Below are 23,512 nucleotides of genomic sequence, written 5' to 3'. Positions count from 1 at the left end.
TCACTGGATGAGAATTTCCAGAACCCCTAGGGCTAAAGTGATTGTGGGGGGGGGGGGGGGGGCTGCCTATGTCCTCCAGCCCTATGAGCACCTCCAGTGGCTGTGGTTTTCTATCATCAGTGGGACGGGGACACTATGCAGAGTTGGATTTGACCAGATATGTACCTTAATGTGAGTTATTTATAATAAACTGCCACTAGATGGTACTTCACTTTCTCTATACTGGGTTCACCTTTTCTCCCTCTCCACACTCGCCCTTATCCCTCCCCCTCCCCACACTCGCCCTTATCCCTCCCCCTCCCCACGCTCGCCCTTATCCCTCCCCCTCCCCACACTCGCCCTTATCCCTCCCCCTCCCCACACTCGCCCTTATCCCTCCCCACACTCGCCCTTATCCCTCCCCCTCCCCACACTCGCCCTTATCCCTCCCCCTCCCCACACTCGCCCTTATCCCTCCCCCTCCCCACACTCGCCCTTATCCCTCCCCCTCCCCACACTCGCCCTTATCCCTCCCCCTCCCCACACTCGCCCTTATCCCTCCCCCTCCCCACACTCGCCCTTATCCCTCCCCCTCCCACACTCGCCCTTATCCCTCCCCCTCCCTTATCCCTATCCCTCCCCCTTATCCTTATCCCTATCCCTCCCCCTTATCCTTATCCCTATCCCTCCCCCTTATCCTTATCCCTATCCCTCCCCCTTATCCTTATCCCTATCCCTCCCCCTTATCCTTATCCCTATCCCTCCCCCCTTATCCTTATCCTTATCCCTCCCCCCTTATCCTTATCCCTCCCCCCTTATCCTTATCCCTCCCCCCTTATCCTTATCCCTCCCCCCTTATCCTTATCCCTCCCCCCTTATCCTTATCCCTCCCCCCTTATCCTTATCCCTCCCCCTTATCCCTATTCCCCCCCCCTTATCCCTATTCCCCCCCCCCCCTTATCCCTATTCCCCCCCCTTATCCCTATCCCTCCCCCCCTTATCCCTCCCCCTCCCCACACTCGCCCTTATCCCCCTCCTCCCCACCCAAACGCACTGGATCCCAGTATAGGTGGTCCCCGGGTTACAAACATCCGACTTACAAATGACTCATACGTACAGAGGGGACAAGAGGAAGCGAGAGGAAATCTCCCCCTAGGAAGGGAGATTCACCCCTAAAAGAGTGATCATGGGAAAAAGGTGTCTCCACTGAAACATCATCAATCCTTGTTTCCACAACAACCCCAAATTTTCTAAAGCCACTTGTCACCGGGAGTGAGTTGAAATCTTCTGAACAGGGGCGCACAGACAGCAAAACAAGTGTTACAGGGGTGTTAACCCTTCCCTAGGCGATCCAAAAAATAGAAAAAAATTTTGGCTGGAGTTGCACTTAAAAATTGTGACTGTTTCGACTTGCAAACAAATCTTGTTTGTAACCCAGGTAATGCCAGTACAGTGGAAAAAAATCATCTGAATGCATCCGGAAATGCATCACAAACGCACCGGAACGCGTTAAAGACAAGCATGATGGAAACAAAAGTGTGTTTTTGTGATGTGAACCGACCCTTAATTGATGAAAAATGGGTTTTGTCCACGTCGCTGTTCTCCATCTCGTGTACCATGTTCGGTGCTTGCACGTTTGTTTTTGTTTTTTGTTTTTTTGTAATTTTCCTTTTTTTCTTTTTTTTTTCCTAACACTTTGTCATTGATATGGTCTTTCTTTTGACAGTATGCATTAGAGCGATTAAAAGTCCTGTGTGAAGAGGCTTTATGCAGTAACCTTTCAGCGGAAAATGTTGCTGATGTCCTTATCTTGGCAGATTTGCACAGTGCCGAGCAGCTGAAAGCACAAGCAATAGACTTTATTAACAGGCAAGTACAATTGTGCCGCGTTCACCACAAGATGCGGCTTTGGTGCTTTTGATACACTGGGGTCAAACACCTAGTTTAAAACAAAAGCTTTCTTTTTTTTTTTTTTTTTTTTTTTTTTCCAGGAGCCTAATAGAGATCTTTAGATGTAAACTTACTAAAAATGTATATTTTTGTTCCTCAAGCTGGGGAGCGTTCCTAAAAGTCATTTAATTTTTGGAAGTTGGTGAGAGTTGTCTTGTGTCCATGCTGGTGAAGAGCGAACAACTCCACATTTATGAAATGTTGTGTCTGACTGGTAACAGTGGGGATACCATAAACAGTATGTTATTAGAAAAGGCGGCTGATTACTTAGGATTGCCTTGGTTTTGTACTGTTACCAGTTTTAGTGGAAGAATTGCTTAGCGGAGTTTACTTCAAGAGTGATTGTAAACCTCAGATATGAAATATAAACGGCATATCCCTATATAGTGTGTACTTGTCTCCAACTAAGAGCATTAAGTGTTACTTTTGTCTGCTGCTTTGTTCTTCTGCTATCAGCATGAATCACTTCTGACAAGGTTTCCTGACACCAAGAGCAAAATGGTGACAGAGGGAACTCCAGCTGATTGACAGCCTCAGCTCTATTCCTGTGTGAAGGGGTGTGCACCTTTCCAATGTGTAGTTGTCACATCCCTAGTATTCTATCAAGAAAAAAGAAATCCCCCTTCATTGGGACTTTGGCAACAACAAACACATATATTTTCAACAAGTATAATTTATTAAATGTACGTAAAAAAATTCGATCATATAATGACCAATATTAAAAGGACATGAAGAAATACTACGTAAGTATACAAAACATAGACAAAACGAAAAATGAGTTACATGGTATGTATGACAAAAAAAGAATATTACTCTCCGGTATATAGTGATCCCCAGCACATACCATGTAACTCATTGTACTCAGTATTTTTTTTTTTTATGTCCTTTTACTATTGGTCATTAAATGATCAAATGCTTTTATATACATTTAATAAATGATACTTGTTGAAAATGTGTGTTTTGTTGTCTACAAAGTCCCAATGAAGGGGGATTCCTTTTTCTTCATATATCTGCACAGATTATATATATATATATATATATATATATATATATATATATATATATATATATATATATATATATATATATATATATATATATATATATATATGACTAAAGATAAACAGGTACAGCGTATGTAGGAGGATTTGTTTCATCTGAGTATCACCTGAGGCCATATTTAAGGGTTTACAACCATTTTAAGCCCGCTAGAGTCTATGAATGTTACCCTACAGTGGTGTTTTTCCAAATTGAATACACAATGTATGGCCTTTATATTTATTATCAGTCACCTGTAAGAGTTTGTATATGTGTGTGTGAGACATATGTAATGCACACAGATATTGATCAGCCTAAACATTATGACCAACCACCCAATATTGAGTGGGTTCCCTTTTTGCTGCCAAAGCAGCCCTGTCCCTTTTGAGGCATGGACTCTACTAGACCTCAGAAGGTATGCTGTGCTATCTGGTACCAATCTGATCTTTTTAAGTCTCCATCAGCTTACCTTCTTCCCATAGTGCATCCTGGTGCCATCTCTTCTTCAGGTAAGCGATGCACACACACCCAGCCATCCACAGGATATTAAAAATAACATGTGATTCATCAGATTAGGCCACCCTCTTGACTTTGGAATACAGAGTAAAAATATTGATAAACTGTTTTCAATTGGCATACCAATATATATATTTAAAATCAAATCTTTATTAGTTTGTGCCATTAACATGGTGTGAGCGGATTTCCCCTCCAGCCTGTCTTAGAATACCACCGAGGTGAAACATCCATTATTCTACATGTAATATCCCACCCCCATTGTATTTAACTGGTTGGTGGGAATGGAGGGAGGGGGTGGGCTGTAATTTACCACTGTGTATACACCCACATGTGTGACTCTATAGTCACATGGGCTGCTCAGATGTAATAGGGAGGAAATGCTGAACATAGAAACTCACTGAAAGCTGAGCATGTGCAGAGCTGCCACCACATATGCAAAACCCTTAGCAGAATGTGGAGACAGAATTGCAGGATCAACCGGGATTTTTGCAAAATACAGAAAACAAATCTCATAGTAACTGAATACAAAGATGCAGTTTTTTTTTTTTTTTGATGTGGGTTTAGTTACTTTTTAACCTTTTTAACTTTTTAACCCGGAAGGATTTACCTCCTTCCTGACCAGAGCACTTTTTGCAAATCGACACGGCGTCGCTTTAACTGACAATTGCGCGGTCATGCAACGTGACTCCCAAACAAAATTGACATCCTTTTTTTTTCCCCCACAAATAGAGATTTTTTTGGTGGTATTTGATCACCTCTGTGTTTTTTATTTTTTGCGCCATAAACAAAGCAGGATTTTTTACTTTTTTTACTATAATAAATATCCCCCAAAAATATATAATATATAAAAAAACACATTTCTTTCTCAGTTTTGGCCGATGTGAATTCTTCTACATATTTTTGGTAAAAAAAAAAAAATCGCAATAAGCCTATATTGATTGGTTTGAGCAAAAGTTATAGCGTCTACAAAATAATCTTTATGCCATTTTTATAAAAAAAGTTTAATTTTTTTTTCTTGTGACTGCGATTGTTATGGTGGAAACATCAGACACTATTTTGGCACCATTGTCATTTATACAGCAATCAGTGCTATAAAAATGCACTGATTACAGTGTAAATGACACTGGCAGGGAAGGGGTTAAACACTAGGGGGCGATCAAGGGGTTAAGTGTGTCCTAGGGAGTGATTCTAACTGTAGGGGGGATTATCTCACTAGAACATGACAGAGGTCACTGCTCCTGATCCCTGGGAGCAGTAGATCTGTCATGTTGCTAGGCAGAACAGGGAAATGCCTTGTTTACATAGGCATCTCCCGTTCTTCCACTCCGTGACACGATTGCGGGCCCCCCGGCAGACATAGAGTCCGCGGGCATGCTCATGGAGTGTGTGCTCACAATGCTGCCATTTAAAGGGGACGTACCTGTACGCCCATTTGCCCAGCCGTGCCATTGCTCCGACGTTTATTGCGCTGGCGTAATAACCCTTCTCAATGAATCGCTCCTTCAGTATGTTGGACTGTGCCAAAAAAATCATCTTCTTCCGTACAATTTCTCCTTACTCGGGTAAATTTCCCTTTCGGCGTATTTCTTAACCCAAGGGGGTGGTGGCCACTATGTAAAGGTAAGGTTTAAAATAAACATTCCTCTCCCTTTCTGAAGATATTGACATCCAGGTAATGAATTTTGGTCCCTACTCCAAGAAAAATCTAGTCTGGTATTGTTAATGTCTCCATGACTATTTCTAAATATCCCAGATTAAAAACGGGTCATTAATAAACAAAAGAATGTGTGCTCAGACCTTACAGATCCCAAGCCGCGCTACGGAGGCTCAAATGAGATGTAGGCGTAAATAGAAGGACTCACAACCAATGTCGCCAACCCTAAAAGTTACTACCCCCTAAGGGGATGCAACCAGAATCAGAGGAGGTTATTTATAAAAGGGGTTCGGCGCCACTGTAAATTTGCTCAAATGGGGTGTGTACATAAAATAGAGGTATGCCTCCACCATTAGCCTATCACAGAGCCACAAGAGGTGTCATATAGATATCAGATCCTATCCAGAGGAGTGTATATATGAATTACACAGGGGGAGAGAGGGAAGGGAAGTACATGTATAACCCCCCTAAAGCTAACTACTACTAATATGCAGAATATAGAAAATAGAGACACACTGCCAACAATATTATACAACAATTCCTGAACACAGCCAATCGGGTACCACAAAAGATGGCTATAAATTAGGCCAAGCTTGACTACGTAGACACAAAACTAGACAACTACGTAAGCAGCGGAAATTAGTAATATGGTAAATAACATATGCATAGCGTGCAGCAGTGATAAATACGTGGTAAATAATAAGATATTAATATGCCACTAAATTGATAAGTGTGTTGAAAAATTAACACAGTGAAGTTAATTGCATGAATAAAAATAAATAAAGTGAAAATACGGTGACCATACAGTGTAATATACCTTCAAATAAATATGTGATAATACCAGGAATGTAAATCCATAAAATAGGAGATATTACATAAATATTAAATCAATGTGATAATAATTACCCAAGAAAATGCATATAAATCTCAAAGTTAGCCCCAGATAATCTATTAAGAGCTATAAATGCAGTCCAAAAAGTGAAAAAATATATTACTAGAAAAAATTTAAAAATTAGTAATTAATAAGTCCACAAAATCTTCACAGCAAAAAGAGTGCAGTAGGTGGAAAAGTGACTTGTGCCCAGGAACAGATTTTCAGGTGACTTTCGTACTCGCCCCCTTTAGCTCCCCACTCACCGAAACTATGAGCCCACACAGGGCAGTCAGGCCCGTAGATATCACACTGCTGACGTAGATGCGCTGATGAGAGATTATTTGCAGAGATTGTAGTCCACTCAAGTCCTGATGAGCAGGTGAGACTGATATTGGTATTCAGAGTTTCCTCAAGGAAAAAAGAAGGGGGGAGGATTCCATAGTGTAGTTTTAAAAAACCATAAACTTTTATTCACACATCGTTATTCAGACAGAGATGTGTTTTGCAAAAATAAAAATATAATGAAAAAAAATGTAATAACAGAAGGTAAATATATAAAATGAGCTAAACTACAAGGCCTCTTTCACACTGACGTCCCGTTCAGGCCCGCCTGTCAGTTTTTCAGGCGGACCTGAACGGGTGCTCCATAGAGCTCTATGGAGCGTCGGATGTCAGCGGTGACATGTCCGCTGACATCCGACCCGCTCCGATCCGAAAAAGTGTAACGGAGGAAAAAGCTATTTTTCCATCCGTCTGCGGATCGGATCGGATGACGACGGGCACTGCGGTCCGTCGTCATCCGATCTCCCATAGGGGAGAGCGGCGCTGTGACAGGTCCATCCCTGCGCAGTGTGCAGAGACGGAGCTGTCATCTCCCTGCTCAGCGGGGATCGGCGGAGTGATCACCGCTGAGCAAACGGATATCCACGGGGCGGATCAGAACTGATCCGCCCCGTGTGAAAGGACCCCAAAAATTTTTTTTTATGGCATTCACAGAAAATACCACACAGAAAACCCTTTGGGGGGTATATAATGTACCACCCCAGTATGACACAAGGGGTAAATATCGGTACCAAGGAATAAAAAATATATATGATTAAAAAAAAACAAAAATCTATATAGTAAATTTGAAAAATAAAGCTGAAAATAAAAATCAAAAATGCAGAAAAATGCAAAATGTAAAATATAAGTCTATATATATATATATATATATATATATATATATATATATATATATATATATATATATATATATATATATATATATATATATATATATATATATATATAAAAGACTCCTACTGTGCACAGAGTGTAGGTGGCTAAACGTATATGCACCTCTCCAAAACCATAAGCCCTATAGCGAGCCCTGGTGAGAAGCTTTTTAAGGCGCTGATATTAGAGGATATTAAATAAAATACTAGGCAGCAGGGTTGGATGGACAGGGGGATTCAGTGCATCCGACCAGTCCCCAAGTCAACAGTCCACTCCGTCCAAACAGGCTAACAACTGGGGGGATGGAGATAGCTCCGCCGTCGGTCCTCACGCGGGGGTGTAGCGCTACCACCTGTATGAAGGCTCACAATGCCCAGCTTTAGCACGGGAGCAAGCACGTAGGCAACCGTACCTAGCGTGCATTCCGTCCTGCGTTCCACCTAACGCACGTGACAATGCGGAAGTGGCGTGCGTGATTGGGTCATTAATAAATCTTATGTAAAATAGAAGCCCTTTATATTCCTTACCGTGTGTGTGTGTGTATGTGTATATGTGTATATATATATATATATATATATATATATATATATATATATATATATATATATATATATATATATATATATATATATATATATATATATATATATAAATTTTTTTTTTTTCTTCCCATTCGGCCATAAAAAGATTTGCTATGCTCGGTATAAATTTGGTGCCCATAGCTACTCCTTTAATTTTTGAGTATAAATCGCTATTGTACCAGAAATAATTATGGGATAGGCAGAATTCCAATACATTGTGTAAAAAGTTTCTGTTCAAACGGATATCTTCTCGCTGACTTAAAGCCCAATTAAGGGCAAAAAGTGCATCATCGTGCTGTATAATAGTGTGCAGGGACACCACATCGGCTGTCGCCAAAAAAAAATTGTTTTTCCTGTCAAATTTAAAATCTAGTAATTGTATATATTGATTTGGACATTTTATAGATAGGCAACTCCTATCCTCATATTGATTAGTGGTTCCAAATTAATAACTACTGCAGTAGGGAACAGACACGAAAGATACGCTCAGCATCTTTCCAAATAACTGTTCTGCTTTATTATGACGCAATTGAAGGTTTTTATACACATGATTACGTAGGTATCACATTAACCACTTGACCGCTGGGCACTTAAACCCCCTTCCTGCCCAGACCAATTTTCAGCTTTCGGTGCTCTCACAATTTGAATGACAATTACTCAGTCATACAACACTGTAACCAAATAAATTTTTTGTCCTTTTTTTCCCACAAATAGAGCTTTCTTTTGGTGGTATTTGATCACTTCTGGGTTTTTTATTTTTTTGCGCTATAAATGAAAAAAGACCGAAAATTTTGAAAAACATTTTTCTTTTTCTGTGATAAAATTTAGCAAATTATTTTTGGCCACAATTTATACTGCTTCATATCTTTGGTAAAAATAACTCAAATTAGTGGATATTATTTTCTCTTTTTGAAAGTTAGAGAGTCCACAAGCTGTGGTGAAAATCACACAAAATTTATCACACCTGATGTACTGGTGGCCTATCTCGCTTCTTGCGACCCGAAGAAGTCAGGAAAGTACAAATACCCCCCAAATGACCCCTTTTTTTGAAAGTAGACATTCCAAGGTATTTGTAAGAGGCATGGTGAGGTTTTTGATGTTGTCATTTTTTTCCCACAATTCTTTGAAAAATGAAGATTTTTTATTTATTTTTTTCCCACAAAATTGCCATTGTAATAGGTTATTTCTGTCACTTGGCATGTGTATACCACAAATAATGCCCCAAAATAAATTCTGCTACTCCTCCTGAGTATTACGATACCACATGTGTGGGATTTTTCCACAGCCGGGCCACTTAGAGAGGCCCAACATGCAGGGAGCGCCGTCACATGTTCTAGGAGCATAAATTACACATCTAACTTGTTGACTACCTATTACACTTTTGAAGGCCTTGGAGCACCAGGACAATGACGCGTGACACCGAAGTGTCACTGATGGCACATGACACTGATGACAGATTGAACTAATACGTGACACTGGTGACACATGATACTAATATGTGACACTGGTGGCACCCGGCATTGGTGACACTGGTGGCACCCGGCATTGGTGACACTGGTGGCACCCGGCATTGGTGACACTGGTGGCACCCGGCATTGGTGACAGATGGGTACTTTATTTTCGTTGTGTGTTTATTTTTATTTTTTTCCACTAACCGCCGCATCTCTGCAGCGGTTCATCTCTCCCTCCTCACGCTGTCTGTGTGAGGAGGGAGAGCCAGCGATGAGAGATGATCTCGTATGTTACATATGAGATCATCTCCCATTGGACACGGCGATCGCGCTGTAAACAGCTGCTGTGATTGGCCGTTTACAGCGATCTGTGACTGGCTGTGTCCAAGGGACATGGCCAGCACAGAACTATCCCCATGCGTGCCTGCGGCGGCGTGCAGAGGGGAAGTAAATAGGAGGACGTCCGGGGACGCCCTCCTGGCAGATAGTGTCCGCGCTGTAGCCGTCTTTTGGCTATAGCGTGGGCGCAAAGTGGTTAATATTACAATTGTATGTTTATGGTAACAAGGGGCGTAACATAGGCAGGCTAGTTCTAATCAGGACTCAAAAGAATGCAAACGTGTACTGAAAACATTATTCGTGCCTTGTGGGCAGTGTGCAATACATATGAAATAGAATACAATTATATACAGAACTTACACATTTCCATTGCATATCTACATATATATTGTGCATTATCCTGTTGACATTGCTTCTAAACACTCTTTATTTACAGATGTAGTCTTCTCAGGCAACTAGGTTGCAAGGACGGCAAAAACTGGAATGGCAGGTAAGTGCTTATAATTTCGTTCCATGGTGTCTCCGGTACAGAAATCCGCTTCCTTCTGAAAGGTAAACAAAGCAGCTGCGCTTGTGTACATCTAAGAGCTTCATTAAAAAAAATATATAATATCATGTAGATGAAGCAAAGTGCTTGGCATTAAACACTGAGGGTGAATATGTACATACTGTACATGGCAGAGTGATGCATTTACTTGAAAGTTTTCTGCCTATCATCACTCTGGTCATGCTTAAACAAACAGCCCCTGGTAATCAATGTAGCTGACCCCTCACTACACAGTTATTAGTTGGTATAACACGTTTCACGTCTGTGTGAATAGGTTCAGTTTATTGTGGACTGGTAGCCCTGACTCCTCTAGACACCCTGTGCTTATGCATTTTGCGTCTCGTATAGGAAATCATAGTGTGCTCATTCAAGATGATTGTAGAGTTCTCTGAAGGTAATCTTCAAAGCAGACCTTCACCCACAAACTGAAGTACTTCTCATCTGAGCCCCCCCAACCCCTTTTTACATAGCATCAAATAGATTTCGTAGGTTAAGCATGGAGGTGTAGTGTCAGCCACCCACCTGCGATGTTCAGATCCCATATCTTGGTAGGCATTTTTTTAGTCGGGAATAAAGCATCACAGTATTTAGGACCTGACCTCTGTGGCATGTCTGCACCACAAGGCTCTGTCCGGTCCTAAATACTTGCTAGAGACCTGCGGCATGTCTGCGCATGTGTGGGATTAGGAAATCACAAATTTAAAGAAGTTTAATCACTTCTGGACCGCCCGCTGTTGCTATACGTCTGTTCTTTGACGTTAAATTCTGAGGTTACGGCAGCAGATGGCTGCCATAACCCCGGTATTTTCTTCAAAGGCAGGTGGTCTGCTTTAAGATAAAAGCAGTCTCTGTGGCAGATTCACTGCAAGATCCCTTTTATCTGCGGCAAGATCTCACACCAAACCCCCCCCCCGCTGCATCCTGGTCATCTCCACCGCTTACCAGATCCATCAGTAGCAGCGGAGACAATCTGATGCTTTACCCTGCTTGCCACTAAGTCGAGTGAGGGAATGATGGGCCCCCACTTGACTCTATTGGATGATGGCAGCAACGTCAAATGTCACTTCTGCCCAACAGCCTTAAAATGACAATTTAAAAAAAGTTTATTGCTTTTAAGTGTAAATGTGAGATCTGAGGTCTTTTTAACCACCGATCTCATATTTTAAGAGGTCCTGACATTTTATATATATATATATATATATATATATATATATATATATATATATATATATATATATATATATATATATATATATATATATAATTATTTATTTATTTTTTAAGGACAGTAAAAAAAATGAGTAGTAAAATTAAGAAAACATTTATTTATTTATTTTTTTAATTCCCCCGTCCCCCCAAGCTCGCACACAGAAGTGAACACATACGTAAGTTTCACCCACATATGAAACGTTACAGCGAGAGCAATATTTCTAGCACAGGAGGACCTCCTAACTCAAAACTGGTAACCTGTAGAAATTGTTAAACGTCGCCTATGGAGATTTTTAGGTGCTGAAATTTGTCACCATTCTATGAGCTGGCTCAATTCTGAAGCGCGACACGTCGGGTATCAATTTACTCGGCGTAACAACATCTTTCACAGTATAACAAAAATTTTTGCCAACTTTACTGTCTTTTTTTATTTTTTTATTCAACAGAGTGTAGTTTTTCCCCCAAAAAATTGTGTTTGTAAGACCGCCGTGCAAATACGGTGTTACGTAAAGTATTGCACCGACCACCATTTTATTTTGTAGGGTGTCTGGAAATTTTTTTTTAATGTTCGGGTGTTCAAAGTAATTTTCTGGGGGAAAAAATGATTTAAACTTGTAAACAGTTGTCAAAAAAAGGCCTACTCAAGTGGTGGTGTAGGAACAGAGAGGTGCAGGAAGAACTTGAGCTGAGCAAGGGCTAGCAAGTTTTTTTTTTTTGTTTGTTTTTTAAATTACAGATACTTACCGTATATTGCCAGAATTATTGGTACACCCCCGAATCATTGGATTCAGGTGTTTGTCACCTCCATGTGCACAAGTGTATACAATCAAGCACCTAGGCATGCAGACTGCTTCTACAAACATTTGTGAAAAGAATGGGTCGCTCTCAGGAGCTCAGTGAATTCAAGCCGTATTGTGATAGGTTGCCACCTATGCAATAAGTCCATCCATGAAATTTCCTTGCTACTAAATATTCCACGGTCGACTGTTGGTGGTATAGCAAAGTGGCAGCAGCTGGGAACAGCCACTTACGAAGTGGTAGGCCACGTAAAATGACAGAGCCGAGTACATTTTTGGCTGAATTTGAACCTGAAATGGACCAAAAGATGCACAGGTCTACTGTGCAATTTGCACCGGAGTCGCTCCGGTGGTGTGTGAACCGGCTTCTTAGGCTGCTTTCACACTGGGGCGGTATTCAGGCGTTACAGCGCTAAAAATAGCGCCTGTGTAGCGCCTGAAAAAAACCGGCCCCTTTCCCTCCAGTGTGAAAGCTGGAGGGCTTTCACACTGGAGCGATGCACTGGCAGGACGGTGAAAAAAGTCCTGCTAGCCGCATCTTTGGAGCGGTGAAGGAGCGGTGTATTCACCGCTCCTATACCGCTCCTACCCATTGAAATCAATGGGACACCGCGGCAATACCGCCGGCAAAGCGCCACTGCAGCAGCGCTTTGCGGGCGGGTTTAACCCTTTTTCGGCCGCTAGCGGGAGTTAAAACCACCCCGCTAGCGCCCGCAGACCGCCGCTAAAACGACGGTAAAGCGCCGCTAAAAATAGCGGCGCTTTACCGCCGACGCCGCTCCCGCCCCAGTGTGAAAGCAGCCTTAGAGAGCCGGTCACAATCTCTTGCTAAGCAAATTGGATGCAGAGATACCTGCATCCAATTCACAATAGCGTGAAACCAACCTTAAATGATTCAGATCATCAAACTAATTTTAATATTGCACAAAGATAACCCATGTAAATACAAAATGCAGTTTTTAAACTATATTAAGGGGAAAAAAAAGCTGTCCAAATCTGCCTGGCCCTTGGTAAAAAAAAATAATTGCGCCCCCCCCTTGCTAAATAATGAAAGGACTATGACTAACCACATTTTTTTTTTTTTTTGGAAAGCTCAGTTAAATTTCACTTGCCCACCCAAGCCTGATTACTGCCAGACCTGTTGAATCAAGAAATCGCTTAAATAAAAGCTATCTGACAAAGTGAAGCATGCTAAAAAAACATCTGGATGGAGGCAAATACTTTTTCACAGCACTGTAAGTGGTATAGTAATATAGCAATGATCTAGATGTAGAGTTAAGCATAATACAGTATCCGATAAAAAATACATTACTCATTGTACAGGCATACATACAAAACTGCAACAACATAATACCCAGTTCATCATTACCCATCTAAAAGTAAATCTTTCCTAGAGTGTGCTAATGCTGATCTCTTATTTTGGAAAAAAAGCATAGCTTAGTTGCTTAATTCCAATGGTGTGTATTTCAAATAAATCAAGGGGGGAAAAAAGGACCCAAAGAAACATTGGACATGCATATGTCAGTGATGTCTTACTCTAAATTTTTTGGCATGAGCCATCTTGTACACCAGAATCCAGAACCCTTCTCTTCTGCACAGGTGGCTAGTGGACTCAGAGCTTACCTTCACAGTATTCTGTAGGCAAAAATAATGCAGCTCCTTCATTGGCAAGACTGCTGCACTGAGGCTTTGACATTTGAATGCAGGGGACACCGCACCGGCTCCAGCAAATTCTGCAAGCCGTGTTTCAGCATGATACTGTTTAGTACGATCAAGCTTTTCTTCCTTTAGGGTTGTGTGCTGCGCCATTCTGTTCAATATACCCTTTTGCTCCAAAACATAATCTGCCATTCCAAACACCATTTTTTTTTTTTTTTTGTACAAGGCCTTAGCTGCTTTGGATGCTTCTTCAGTATTTCACCTACTTGTTCTCTTGGAGTATGTGACATCTTGTTTAATTTCCTCAGGCTGTCTTTATAGTGTGACGGGAACAAGCAGAACTGTAATAGCCAATAAAAGCCAGTGTCTAGAGCCAGAGACACCAAACTAAATCAAAGGGCCAGTTTACTGCCCTTCAAGCTATAGGGGAGCCGAAAATGTTATAGGCCCATAATCTGTGAAAATTAAACATGGCCTATGGGTTGGTGGTCAGCAGGAGGAGGAATAGTACCCCATCATTGGTGTCAGTGGGAGGAATAATGCCCCATCTTTGGTGTCAGTGGGAGGAATAGTGCCCCATCATTGATATTAGTGGGAAGAGCAGCATCCCGTCATTAATATGTCAGTGGGTAGAATAATGCCCTGTCATTGGTATTGGTGGGAGGAATGATGCCCTGTCATTGGTATTGCTGGGAGGAATAATGCCCTGTCATTGGTATTGCTGGGAGGAATGATGCCCCGTCATTGGTATCGGTGGGTGGAATAATGACCCGTCATTGGTATCGGTGGGTGGAATAATGGCCCGTCATTGGTATCGGTGGGTGGAATAATAGCCCGTCATTGGTATCGGTGGGTGGAATAATGGCCCGTCATTGGTATCGGTGGGTGGAATAATGACCCGTCATTGGTATCGGTGGGTGGAATAATGGCCCGTCATTGGTATCGGTGGGTGGAATAATGGCCCGTCATTGGTATCGGTGGGTGGAATAATGGCCCATCATTGGTATCGGTGGGTGGAATAATGGCCCGTCATTGGTATCGGTGGGTGGAATAATGGCCCGTCATTGGTATCGGTGGGTGGAATAATGGCCCGTCATTGGTATCGGTGGGAGGAATAATACCCCGTCATTGGTATTGGTTGGAGGAATATTGGCCCGTCATGTCAGGTGGAATTTTTTTTCTTATTTTGTTCCCTTCTTTTGTTCCCTTCTTGGGACCTATTATGGCTAACACTGCAACTAGAGAAATGTTGGGAGAAATGGTTCAGGGGGTCAGAGGGCAATTTGTACAGTGCCTTTTAAAAAGTATTCATACCCCTTGACATTTTTCACATTTTGTCGTGTTACAAGCAAAAAGGTAAATGTATTTTTTTAGAATGTTGTTTGATAGACCAATACAAAGTTTCACCTAATTGTGAAGTGGAAGGAAAATGATAAATGTTTTTTTTTTTTTTTTTTTATATTTGAAAAGTGTGGCGTGCATTTGTATTCAGCCACCTTTACTCTGATTTCCCTAACTAAAATTTAAAATCTAGTGGAACCAATTGCCTTTAGTAAATAGTCCACCTGTGTGCAATTTAATCTCTGTATAAATACAGCGGTTCTTTGAAGTTCTCATAGGTATGTTAGAGAACCTTGGTCAACAAATGGCACCATGAAGGCCAAGGAGCACACCAGACAGGTCAGGGATAAAGTTGTGGAGACGTTTAAAGTAGGGTTAGGTTAGAAAAAAATATTACACGCTTTGAACATCTGATTGAGAGCACCGTGTAAGAAGGCAAAATGCTATATGTGGCAGAAAACTAACACTGCACATCAAGCTGAACACACCATTCCCACTGTGAAACACAGTGGTTGCAGCATCATGTGGTGGGGATGCTTTTCTTCAGTAAGGACAGGGAAGCTGGTCAGAGTTGATGGGAAGTTGGAGGAGCCAAATACAGGGCAATCTTAGAAGAAAACCTGTTAGAGTCTGCAAAAGACCGGAGACTGGGGGAAGAGGTCACCTTCCAGCAGGACAACAACCCTAAACATACAGCCAGAGCTACAATGGAATGGCTTAGATCAAGGTATATTCATGTGTTCAAATGGCCCAATCAAAGTCCAGACCTAAATCCAATTGAGAATCTGTGGCAAGACTTGAAAATTGCTGTTCAAATGCTCTTCATCAAATCTGACAGAGCTTAAGCTATTTTGCAAAAAAGAATGGGTAAAAATGTCTCTAGATGTGCAAATCTGGTAGAGACATCCCCAAAAAGACTTACAACTGTAATTGCAGTGAAAGGAGGTTCTACAAAGTATTGGGGGGGTTTATTCGTAAAAAAATTGGAAACAATTTATCATTCTCCTTCCACTTCATAATTAGGTGCCAAAATGTCAAGGGGGTATGAATACTTTTTCAAGGCACTGTATTTCGGTAAACCTGAAACCATCATTGCTTTTGGTTTACTGGTCTGTACAGTTGAAGAGTAGCTCTATATATAAATTAAACCCCATGCTGCCCCCTACAGTGCTTTCAAGCATTAGCAATATCTGGTGACCCGCGGGGGGGCTGGGCTTATAATAAATAACATCATTATTTAGGTGCGACTAGGAAAGCATGAAGTCCTGGGAACAAATACTTTTATGGTGCATGCAGTTCAGCTACATTGTTCACAATGCCCACACTAAGCTCTTTTGGTGTATTCCATTTTCAGTCAAGCAACCGACATAATGGAGACTGCAGGCTGGAAATCCATGATCCAGTCCCACCCACATTTAGTGGCCGAGGCCTTCCGAGCACTGGCGTCCGCACAATGTCCGCCCTTTGGAATTCCCAGAAAGCGACTAAAACAGTCCTGAAACATGCTCATGAACTGCACATTTCCACCAATAAAGGATAGGACACTCGGTGTTCCAAACTGTTGTACCACACAAGCTGAGGCATCCGTTCTCTCCCACTTCAACTTTGCGTGCCCACGGGGGACTGAGGACACCGCTAGCATTGTGGATGGATGATGTGATCTAATCCACAGCTTTAAATTGGACTGGTTGATCTCTGACTCACTGAATGGCCTTAAATTACCCTCAGCAGGTCCCATCTATATTGTGTTGCGTACGGCAGTTTACGTGTTTTTTTTTTTTTTTCTTTATTTTGATAAATAAACTGTGCCTTGTCGTGTGACCAGGCTATGCAGGATTGCACTAACTCTATAATGCGGTAATAACTGAATTCTGTTTTTTCAGAAGGATAGTTGTTGTTTTTTTTTTTTATGTGGAAAAAAATTGTTTGGCTTTGTCCATGTTCTGTGTCATAGATGGAAACCTTTTGGCTCTCCAGATGTTGTGAGACTACAAAAACCAGCATGTTGCGTTGCCTTTAGCCATCAGTGGGTTGCTTGATATTGCACTCCCATACTGCACTAAGAAAAGGGGAAGCTGAAAATGTGACTTGAGCTTTGAAAGAATTTGATTAGAGCACAGAATGTCTGAGATAATTATTTAATCGGACATGCTACTGGTTGAATTCAACATCTCTCGTATACTTTTTTTTGACAAAGGTGCTTCTGTATACCTGAGACCTTTTGGCGCGCATGTTAATCTCTTAAACTTTTTTTCAGCCTAAGCAGAGAGCTGCAAATACACATCCTACTGTCTGTGGGAACCTGGTTGCAGCTCAGTCCAGAAATTGTGATTTATGTATAGCTTACACCCAGGGTTGGTAGATCCTAAAAGGATGCAGAAGCGAATTTTTGTCAAGATGGAAAAGAAAATTATAATATGGACTTTTTTTTTGATGGTTTAATTTGCTTTTTTGGATGTCTTTTGACCGGTCAAAGGACACATTAGGGTCTTCTTTCACCTATCTTTAATGAGGCCGAGTGCAGCACTGACCTAAATCAGCACGGTTTTCTGTAGGGCGGTGGAATAACTTCCTCCCCTCCTTCCCAGTGGCCCCGTGAAAGTGGGTTGATTGATGCTGGGCGACAATCAGCCCAGAAGAAGTCCAATGATAAACCATAGAGTAGTGAGTCTTTTGGGGGACGACGCTGAGTAGAAGTTGAGAACTGCAGTTAAAGCTCCCCTTTCTCTCCTTTTTTTTTTGTTTTGTTTTTGTTTTAAACTGCAGGGCAATAAACATGTAAGTTGGGAGTTGGGTTGTAGTGACAGGATTCATTTAAATAAAACTGGAGCCAAAGAAATTGAGAAAATGAACTACATTTGTTTTTTGTTTTTTTTCCTCCTCCCTCGAGGGACACAGGAAGAATTTACCCTTTTGGCTTATACTCCCTACAGAAAGATTAGATAATGCAGGCCAGCCCAGGATAACCCAATTTACTACCAGAATGCCTCCGTTTTTATTACCTATTGTACTAACAGGATAGATGGTTTTTTTTTTTTTTTTTTTTTTTTTTCAGCTACGCTGTGTAGATATATATTTTAATATATTTTACTGCACCTTTTATTTCTTACGGTAAGTCTTCAAGATTTTTTTTTTTTTTTGTTCAATCAAGACTATTCACTACACTGTTGCTAGAGCTAGCCTCTTTATTTGGCATGGCCACCCTCAACCCGGCTTTTGAAATGCGCTTCAAAACCTCGCTTGACATTGTATAGAACTGGAAATGACCTTCGGGCACTGGGTTTCCGTGAAGGGACTCCATTTTGGTAAAATGAACTGCAAAGCACCTTTTTAGGTCCAGAGCCCCAGGCACAGCCTCAGCTCTTGCTGCGTCTCTGAAGACTTACTTTGTAAGTAAGCCAGTATTTTCCCTGTACTCTTGTACTCTTTCCTGCTATACAGCATCAAAAAAAGCAGCATCTACCCCGCTGCTGCTGTTTCTTGCAGAAAAGCTATGTTGAACTTTTGATCCGTTCTTGTTGCCCATGTAGAGCGACTGGTCACCTTCGGCCAATCTACCCCCACCTGCTACCAGCCTCTGGGATTTGTGGGTACCCTAGGACTTGCCTCTTGCCCTGAGTCTTCCTTTGTCGTATTGCCACACAGTCGCAGTTTTAATAGTTGCCTCAGCTCACACTCTACTAAAGGCTCCAGGGCTGCTTGCAGCATGCCTATTAGGAATGCTAACATTTGCAACCTGGAATCCCTTTGCCCTCTGCTCCTATGGTTTATTCTATAATCAGAATCCTCGTTGGCTCTGCCAGGTGTGGCAGTTCACTCTGCCCTGTCAACTGAGGCTTTTACTACAATCATGCAAGGCTTTATTGACTAAATCACTCAGTAATTTGTGGACTCTGACAGCAGAATCCACAAGTCCTCTCCTGTGCCTTCCATTTAAAATGTCTCTCATTTACTTGTGGCCTTGGCGGCTTCTGATCCATCAGACACCGAAACTGTTTGATTATGAGCCATTCCAGTCTTTGGCTTGTGAACGTGCCCATGTGTCACCGTCCACCGCTATTACTCCCAAATGAAGACTGTTTTTAGTTCTCATAGATGCAGTGCACATAAACTGGCTGCTGGAGGTTTCCCGGCTACTTTTGGCAAGAGCATAGGGACTGACTGCAAAGTCTCCTCCCTTTTATCCATTAAAAAGCTTATTTTCTCTGCTCTTTTTTGCTCTTGGTGTAGAGGGTCCCTCAAGCTTGGCTCCCAGCCCACCCACAAAGTCTGATTCTCAAAGTCTGCCTGAGCCTTCGTTGGCATGGAGAATCATCTCCACTTTCCAGAGTGAAGCTGTGTTTAATATTGGTGGACACTTGGCCAGCTTCCATCACAGACCATCAAATGCAGGAGGTGGTGTCCTAGGGCTACAAGCTGAAGTTTCACTCCCATTCCTCAGTTTCTCAACTTCAACTTCCCTATGTCGTGGCACAGACTAGCAGATCTGCTCGAGCCTTTTTGGATCTTCTGGACCAATGTGTTATTGCCCAGCTCATGTGGCAGGATGGTTTCAAGGATTGTACTCCATCCAACCTGTTCACTTTTCAAACCCATAGAGGGACATAGGTTCCATTTTTTTATCTCAATGGTCTTCATTCAATCTCAGAAGTTTCACATGGAATCCACCAGCTCTGTCATTGCCTCCATCACCAGAGATATTTTCTTGCTTCTGTGGACATTTGTGTACCTGCATGTCTAGCGAGTCTACTGTGCTTTTGTGGCTTCCTAACTTTAGGATACTTGCATATCCCCTATGAATGGTCGTCATGGGCTCTTTCAAACAATGTGACTTTGATAGTTTTTTCCTTTTTAGCGAAGTCAGCTAGATTCTAAACCTTTAGAAATTGTTGCTGGAGTCAACTGCTTGAAGTATGCGTCCAGTCCTGGATGCTGCTTTCAGGCCAGAGCATTTCTTCCACAGAAGAAACTTCAGACTTTCCTTAGATTCAAGCTCCCCAGTCCAGGAGTTGGCCAACTCTGCTTTTGCATTATAGGTTTGGGCCTGATGGTCTCTTTCAAGGCAGTCCCATTTGGGCAGTTTTCTTCAGACCTCCACAATCGCTACATCGCTGTTATGGCCAAGTCAGTCAAGTCCCTGGACAGGCGGATTCATTTGGTCAGGTCAGTTTTGTTTTTTTGTGTTTTTCTTCAACCTGCTGGTGGAACCCAAAAAAACAAATTTATGGCCATCTTTATGCTGTAATTAACACTTTCTGCTTGCATAAGGACAAGGTGGTGTTTAGGCCCAGAATTACCCTTTTGCCTTATCTAGTTTCTGCCTTTCACCTAAACCAGGACATTTTTCCTCTGTCCCTCTAGCTGGCTCCAGTTGGACAAAGGACATTTTCTCTTCTTTGGGTTTGGTTCAGGCTGTGAGAGTATCTCTCAGCCACTACTTCTTCTTTTTTTTTTTTTTTTTTCAGGAAGACCTATTCCCTTGTTATAGCGGATGGTCTCCATAGAGGTACACCAGCTGTAGATGATTTAGACTGACCATAATCTAAGCTGTAGCCAAGGATTGGGTTCCACCAATTCTGGTCAATTGACCAGGTGCACCTTAATAGATCTGTGGGTGCTTCATGGACTCTTTGGCATCAAGAAACTATACCTCAAAATTGAAAGTCTGACATCTGGTATTTTGTTCACACATCCTTTAAAGTCTAACGGGTGGAATGTGCATTCCCCACTTCTGTTTTTTCTTTGGCCTGATGGCATTTGTTGCTCACCTTTCAGTTGGACTGCTTTTGGACCTACCAAAGGTGAAAGACTTCCTGTATAAAATATATAATATTCTGGTTGTCATGAATAACTGCTTGATTTTGGATCAATTTTTAATGAGCCCCCCCTCTTAATAGGCCTCGAGAAGCATATTCTGTCTTACCATAGCAAGTAGATTCTCCTTTGATTCTGCAATCTGCACTAGAAACATGGTTTTTGTGTACAACACAGCAGAACAAATGTCCTGGGAGGCAATGCACACTGGGATAATAGTGGGACAACATCTGTGGAGTCACTTGGGACCTCAAGTATGTTACAGCCAGCGAAAAGAATAATGCCTTGGTGCCCTATAAGAACCATTTTTAAAGCTGAACTAAACTTCCAGACCAAATACATCTTGGGCCAGCAGGAGCCTTTTGACATAATGTGCAAGTATGTACCTCATGTTTTCACATTATAGCAGGCTTGCCTAGCAACACTAAACCCTTTCAACGCTTCCCTCCATGGCTGGTGCTTCTATCTTGACCCGGTCTTTTTTTCTGGGTTCGGCGTCTTCAGCCATCCTGATTGCCCTTGACCACATGGCTTAACTGGAACATCACAGGAACAAAATGTTGAAACTGCACAGCTCAGTGTACAGTAACAGAGAAAAGTGCTGACAGATAGAAGTATCTGACAGAAGAATGATGCACTTTTTAACAAAACAAGTTTAGTTCTGCTTTTAATGGTTGCTATTGGGTCATACAGCTGTATATTTAGTTTTTTTTTTGTTAGGCATGCGGTACCCAAGTACATTCACATTTTGAAGGCTTGACTTAAGATGTAAGAGAGCACTTGAAACCTTTTGTCATTGAGAGAAAATCTGTGCGCAAGTGCTGTTGATGGCCTAAAAGGTGAAAACGCACAAGACCCTGGTCCAAAGCGCAATGAGTAGGCCAGCGTTATATTATTTATAGCAGAAATTGTTTGTGTACAAGTTGTTTTAAATAATTCTTTAAAAGAAACACACAATAAAGAAATCATTTTTTTTTTTTTTCCTTTGTTTTGTTTACAAACTGAGCTTTATACCAGTGTTTCATTTTATTCATTCTTATTTTCTGTGGTCTCAAAACTACCAAGTCACATTTTTCCCCAAGGCCAAGCAACATTAATGTAGAACTCTGGCCAGGCTATGGACATTCTAATATTTACATAGTCTTAATCAGTAGTAAATGAGTTTAACAGGGCAACTGTAGATTTGGTGCATGTTGTCATTTAAAGCCATGGCTATATCCCCGTGAGTGTAGTCTACCTGGTCTGGTACTTACCTCTGCCTCTGTTCAACAGTTTCCAGTGTGCAGCCCTGTTTAAGGATCAGTTCACTTTTAATAACATATTACATGTTAAACTATATTTAGGAGCTAACCTGTTACTAACTGAGCAGCCCCTGAGTCCCCGCACCTGCTGTCACAATTCTAAAAAAGCACGGCCATGCAGGGCTCTGCCCACCCGGCCGTGTCATTTATTCATTCATTCAGAGTTCTGTGAATAAGAGGACTACAACTAACGCCAGCCATTCCGGCTGATGACTTTTAGTTCTCAATGAACTACCAGGGTGCTGGTGAGCACTCCTATGTAGTTCATTGCTCCTTCCCGTCAATTCCATACCTCGGACAGCTACATTGACTGTCTGCAGGAGCCTGAAATTGCACCTTCAATCTACTGATCACAGGTGTACAGGCTCCTAATAATAATAGCTACAAAAATAAATGCACTTTATTTTTATTTATTTTTTACCTGCAAAAGTGGTGATTTTTTTTTCCTTTTTAAGACATGGGTGCTCAACCTGTGGCCCTCCAGTTGTTGCAGAACAAGTCCCATCATGCCTCTGTCTTTGGGAGTCATGCTTGTAACTGTCAGCCTTACAATGCCTCGTGGGAATTTTAGTCCCACAACAGCTGGAGGGCCGCAGGTTGAGCACCCATGCTTTAAGAGCTTCACCGTTTTTATCCTGACTGGTCTGTTCCCCCTACATGCATCCCACTGCCCTATCTATTTCTATGGGAAGCAATGCTTGCGTTTGCCTCCTGCTGTCAACAGCCTTGCTTTTTCCATAAGAATAAATGGAGCTGCAACATGCATGAGCAGGATGAAGAGAATCTGGCAAGCATGCTTTGTGAAGAAAAGTGATACCTCTATCTCTATCTCTGTGCCAGGCAGTAAGTATCAGACCAGGTGGAGTGCAGCAGGTAGCTGTGGTGCCATGCCTTACAACTTGTAACAAAGGTACAATTGTCTTTTTAATGAAATCTTTCACTAACTTCTTTAATTACAGCTACTGTTAAGCAATTCATGCTCAAAATTCACAACAGACGCAATGACGTTGTCCAGGTTGGATCACTTTGCTCTGCTCTGTGATGACAAATTACTAACTCGCTGCTGGCAGCAGGGATCTGGTCTATAGAGAGAAAGTGAAAGTTAACCTCAGAAGACTTGGCTGCAAACTTTGAAGATGCAGCTACAGAAGTCAATAAGGACTTGTTCTAAAGTTTTTTTTTTGCTTGTGAAAAATGTGTAACCACTTGAATGTCCATAGCCTGGCTGAAGTTCTACTTGAAGCACT

General features: G+C 41.8%; 1 protein-coding gene across 1 annotated transcript in view; it reads left to right on the top strand.

Annotated features, from left to right (window-relative positions):
* Positions 1-18,185, top strand: part of SPOPL (speckle type BTB/POZ protein like) — a 75,970-nt gene extending 57,785 nt beyond the window's left edge. The window contains exons 8-10 of the mRNA XM_077447758.1: positions 1,706-1,848; positions 10,034-10,087; positions 16,505-18,185. Coding sequence (XP_077303884.1) covers positions 1,706-1,848; positions 10,034-10,087; positions 16,505-16,649 — 342 coding nt within the window. The 3' untranslated portion in view covers positions 16,650-18,185. The remainder of the gene's footprint in view (positions 1-1,705; positions 1,849-10,033; positions 10,088-16,504) is intronic.
* The last annotated feature ends 5,327 nt before the right edge of the window (positions 18,186-23,512 follow it).

This window comes from Lithobates pipiens, unplaced genomic scaffold (genome assembly GCF_037356315.1).
Source record: "Lithobates pipiens isolate NorthernLeopardFrog02 unplaced genomic scaffold, aLitPip1_a1.2 Scaffold_22, whole genome shotgun sequence".
Classification (NCBI taxonomy): domain Eukaryota; kingdom Metazoa; phylum Chordata; class Amphibia; order Anura; family Ranidae; genus Lithobates; species Lithobates pipiens.
The sequence above is the reverse complement of the archived record's forward strand: the minus strand, read 5'-3'. Positions and strand labels throughout refer to the sequence as shown.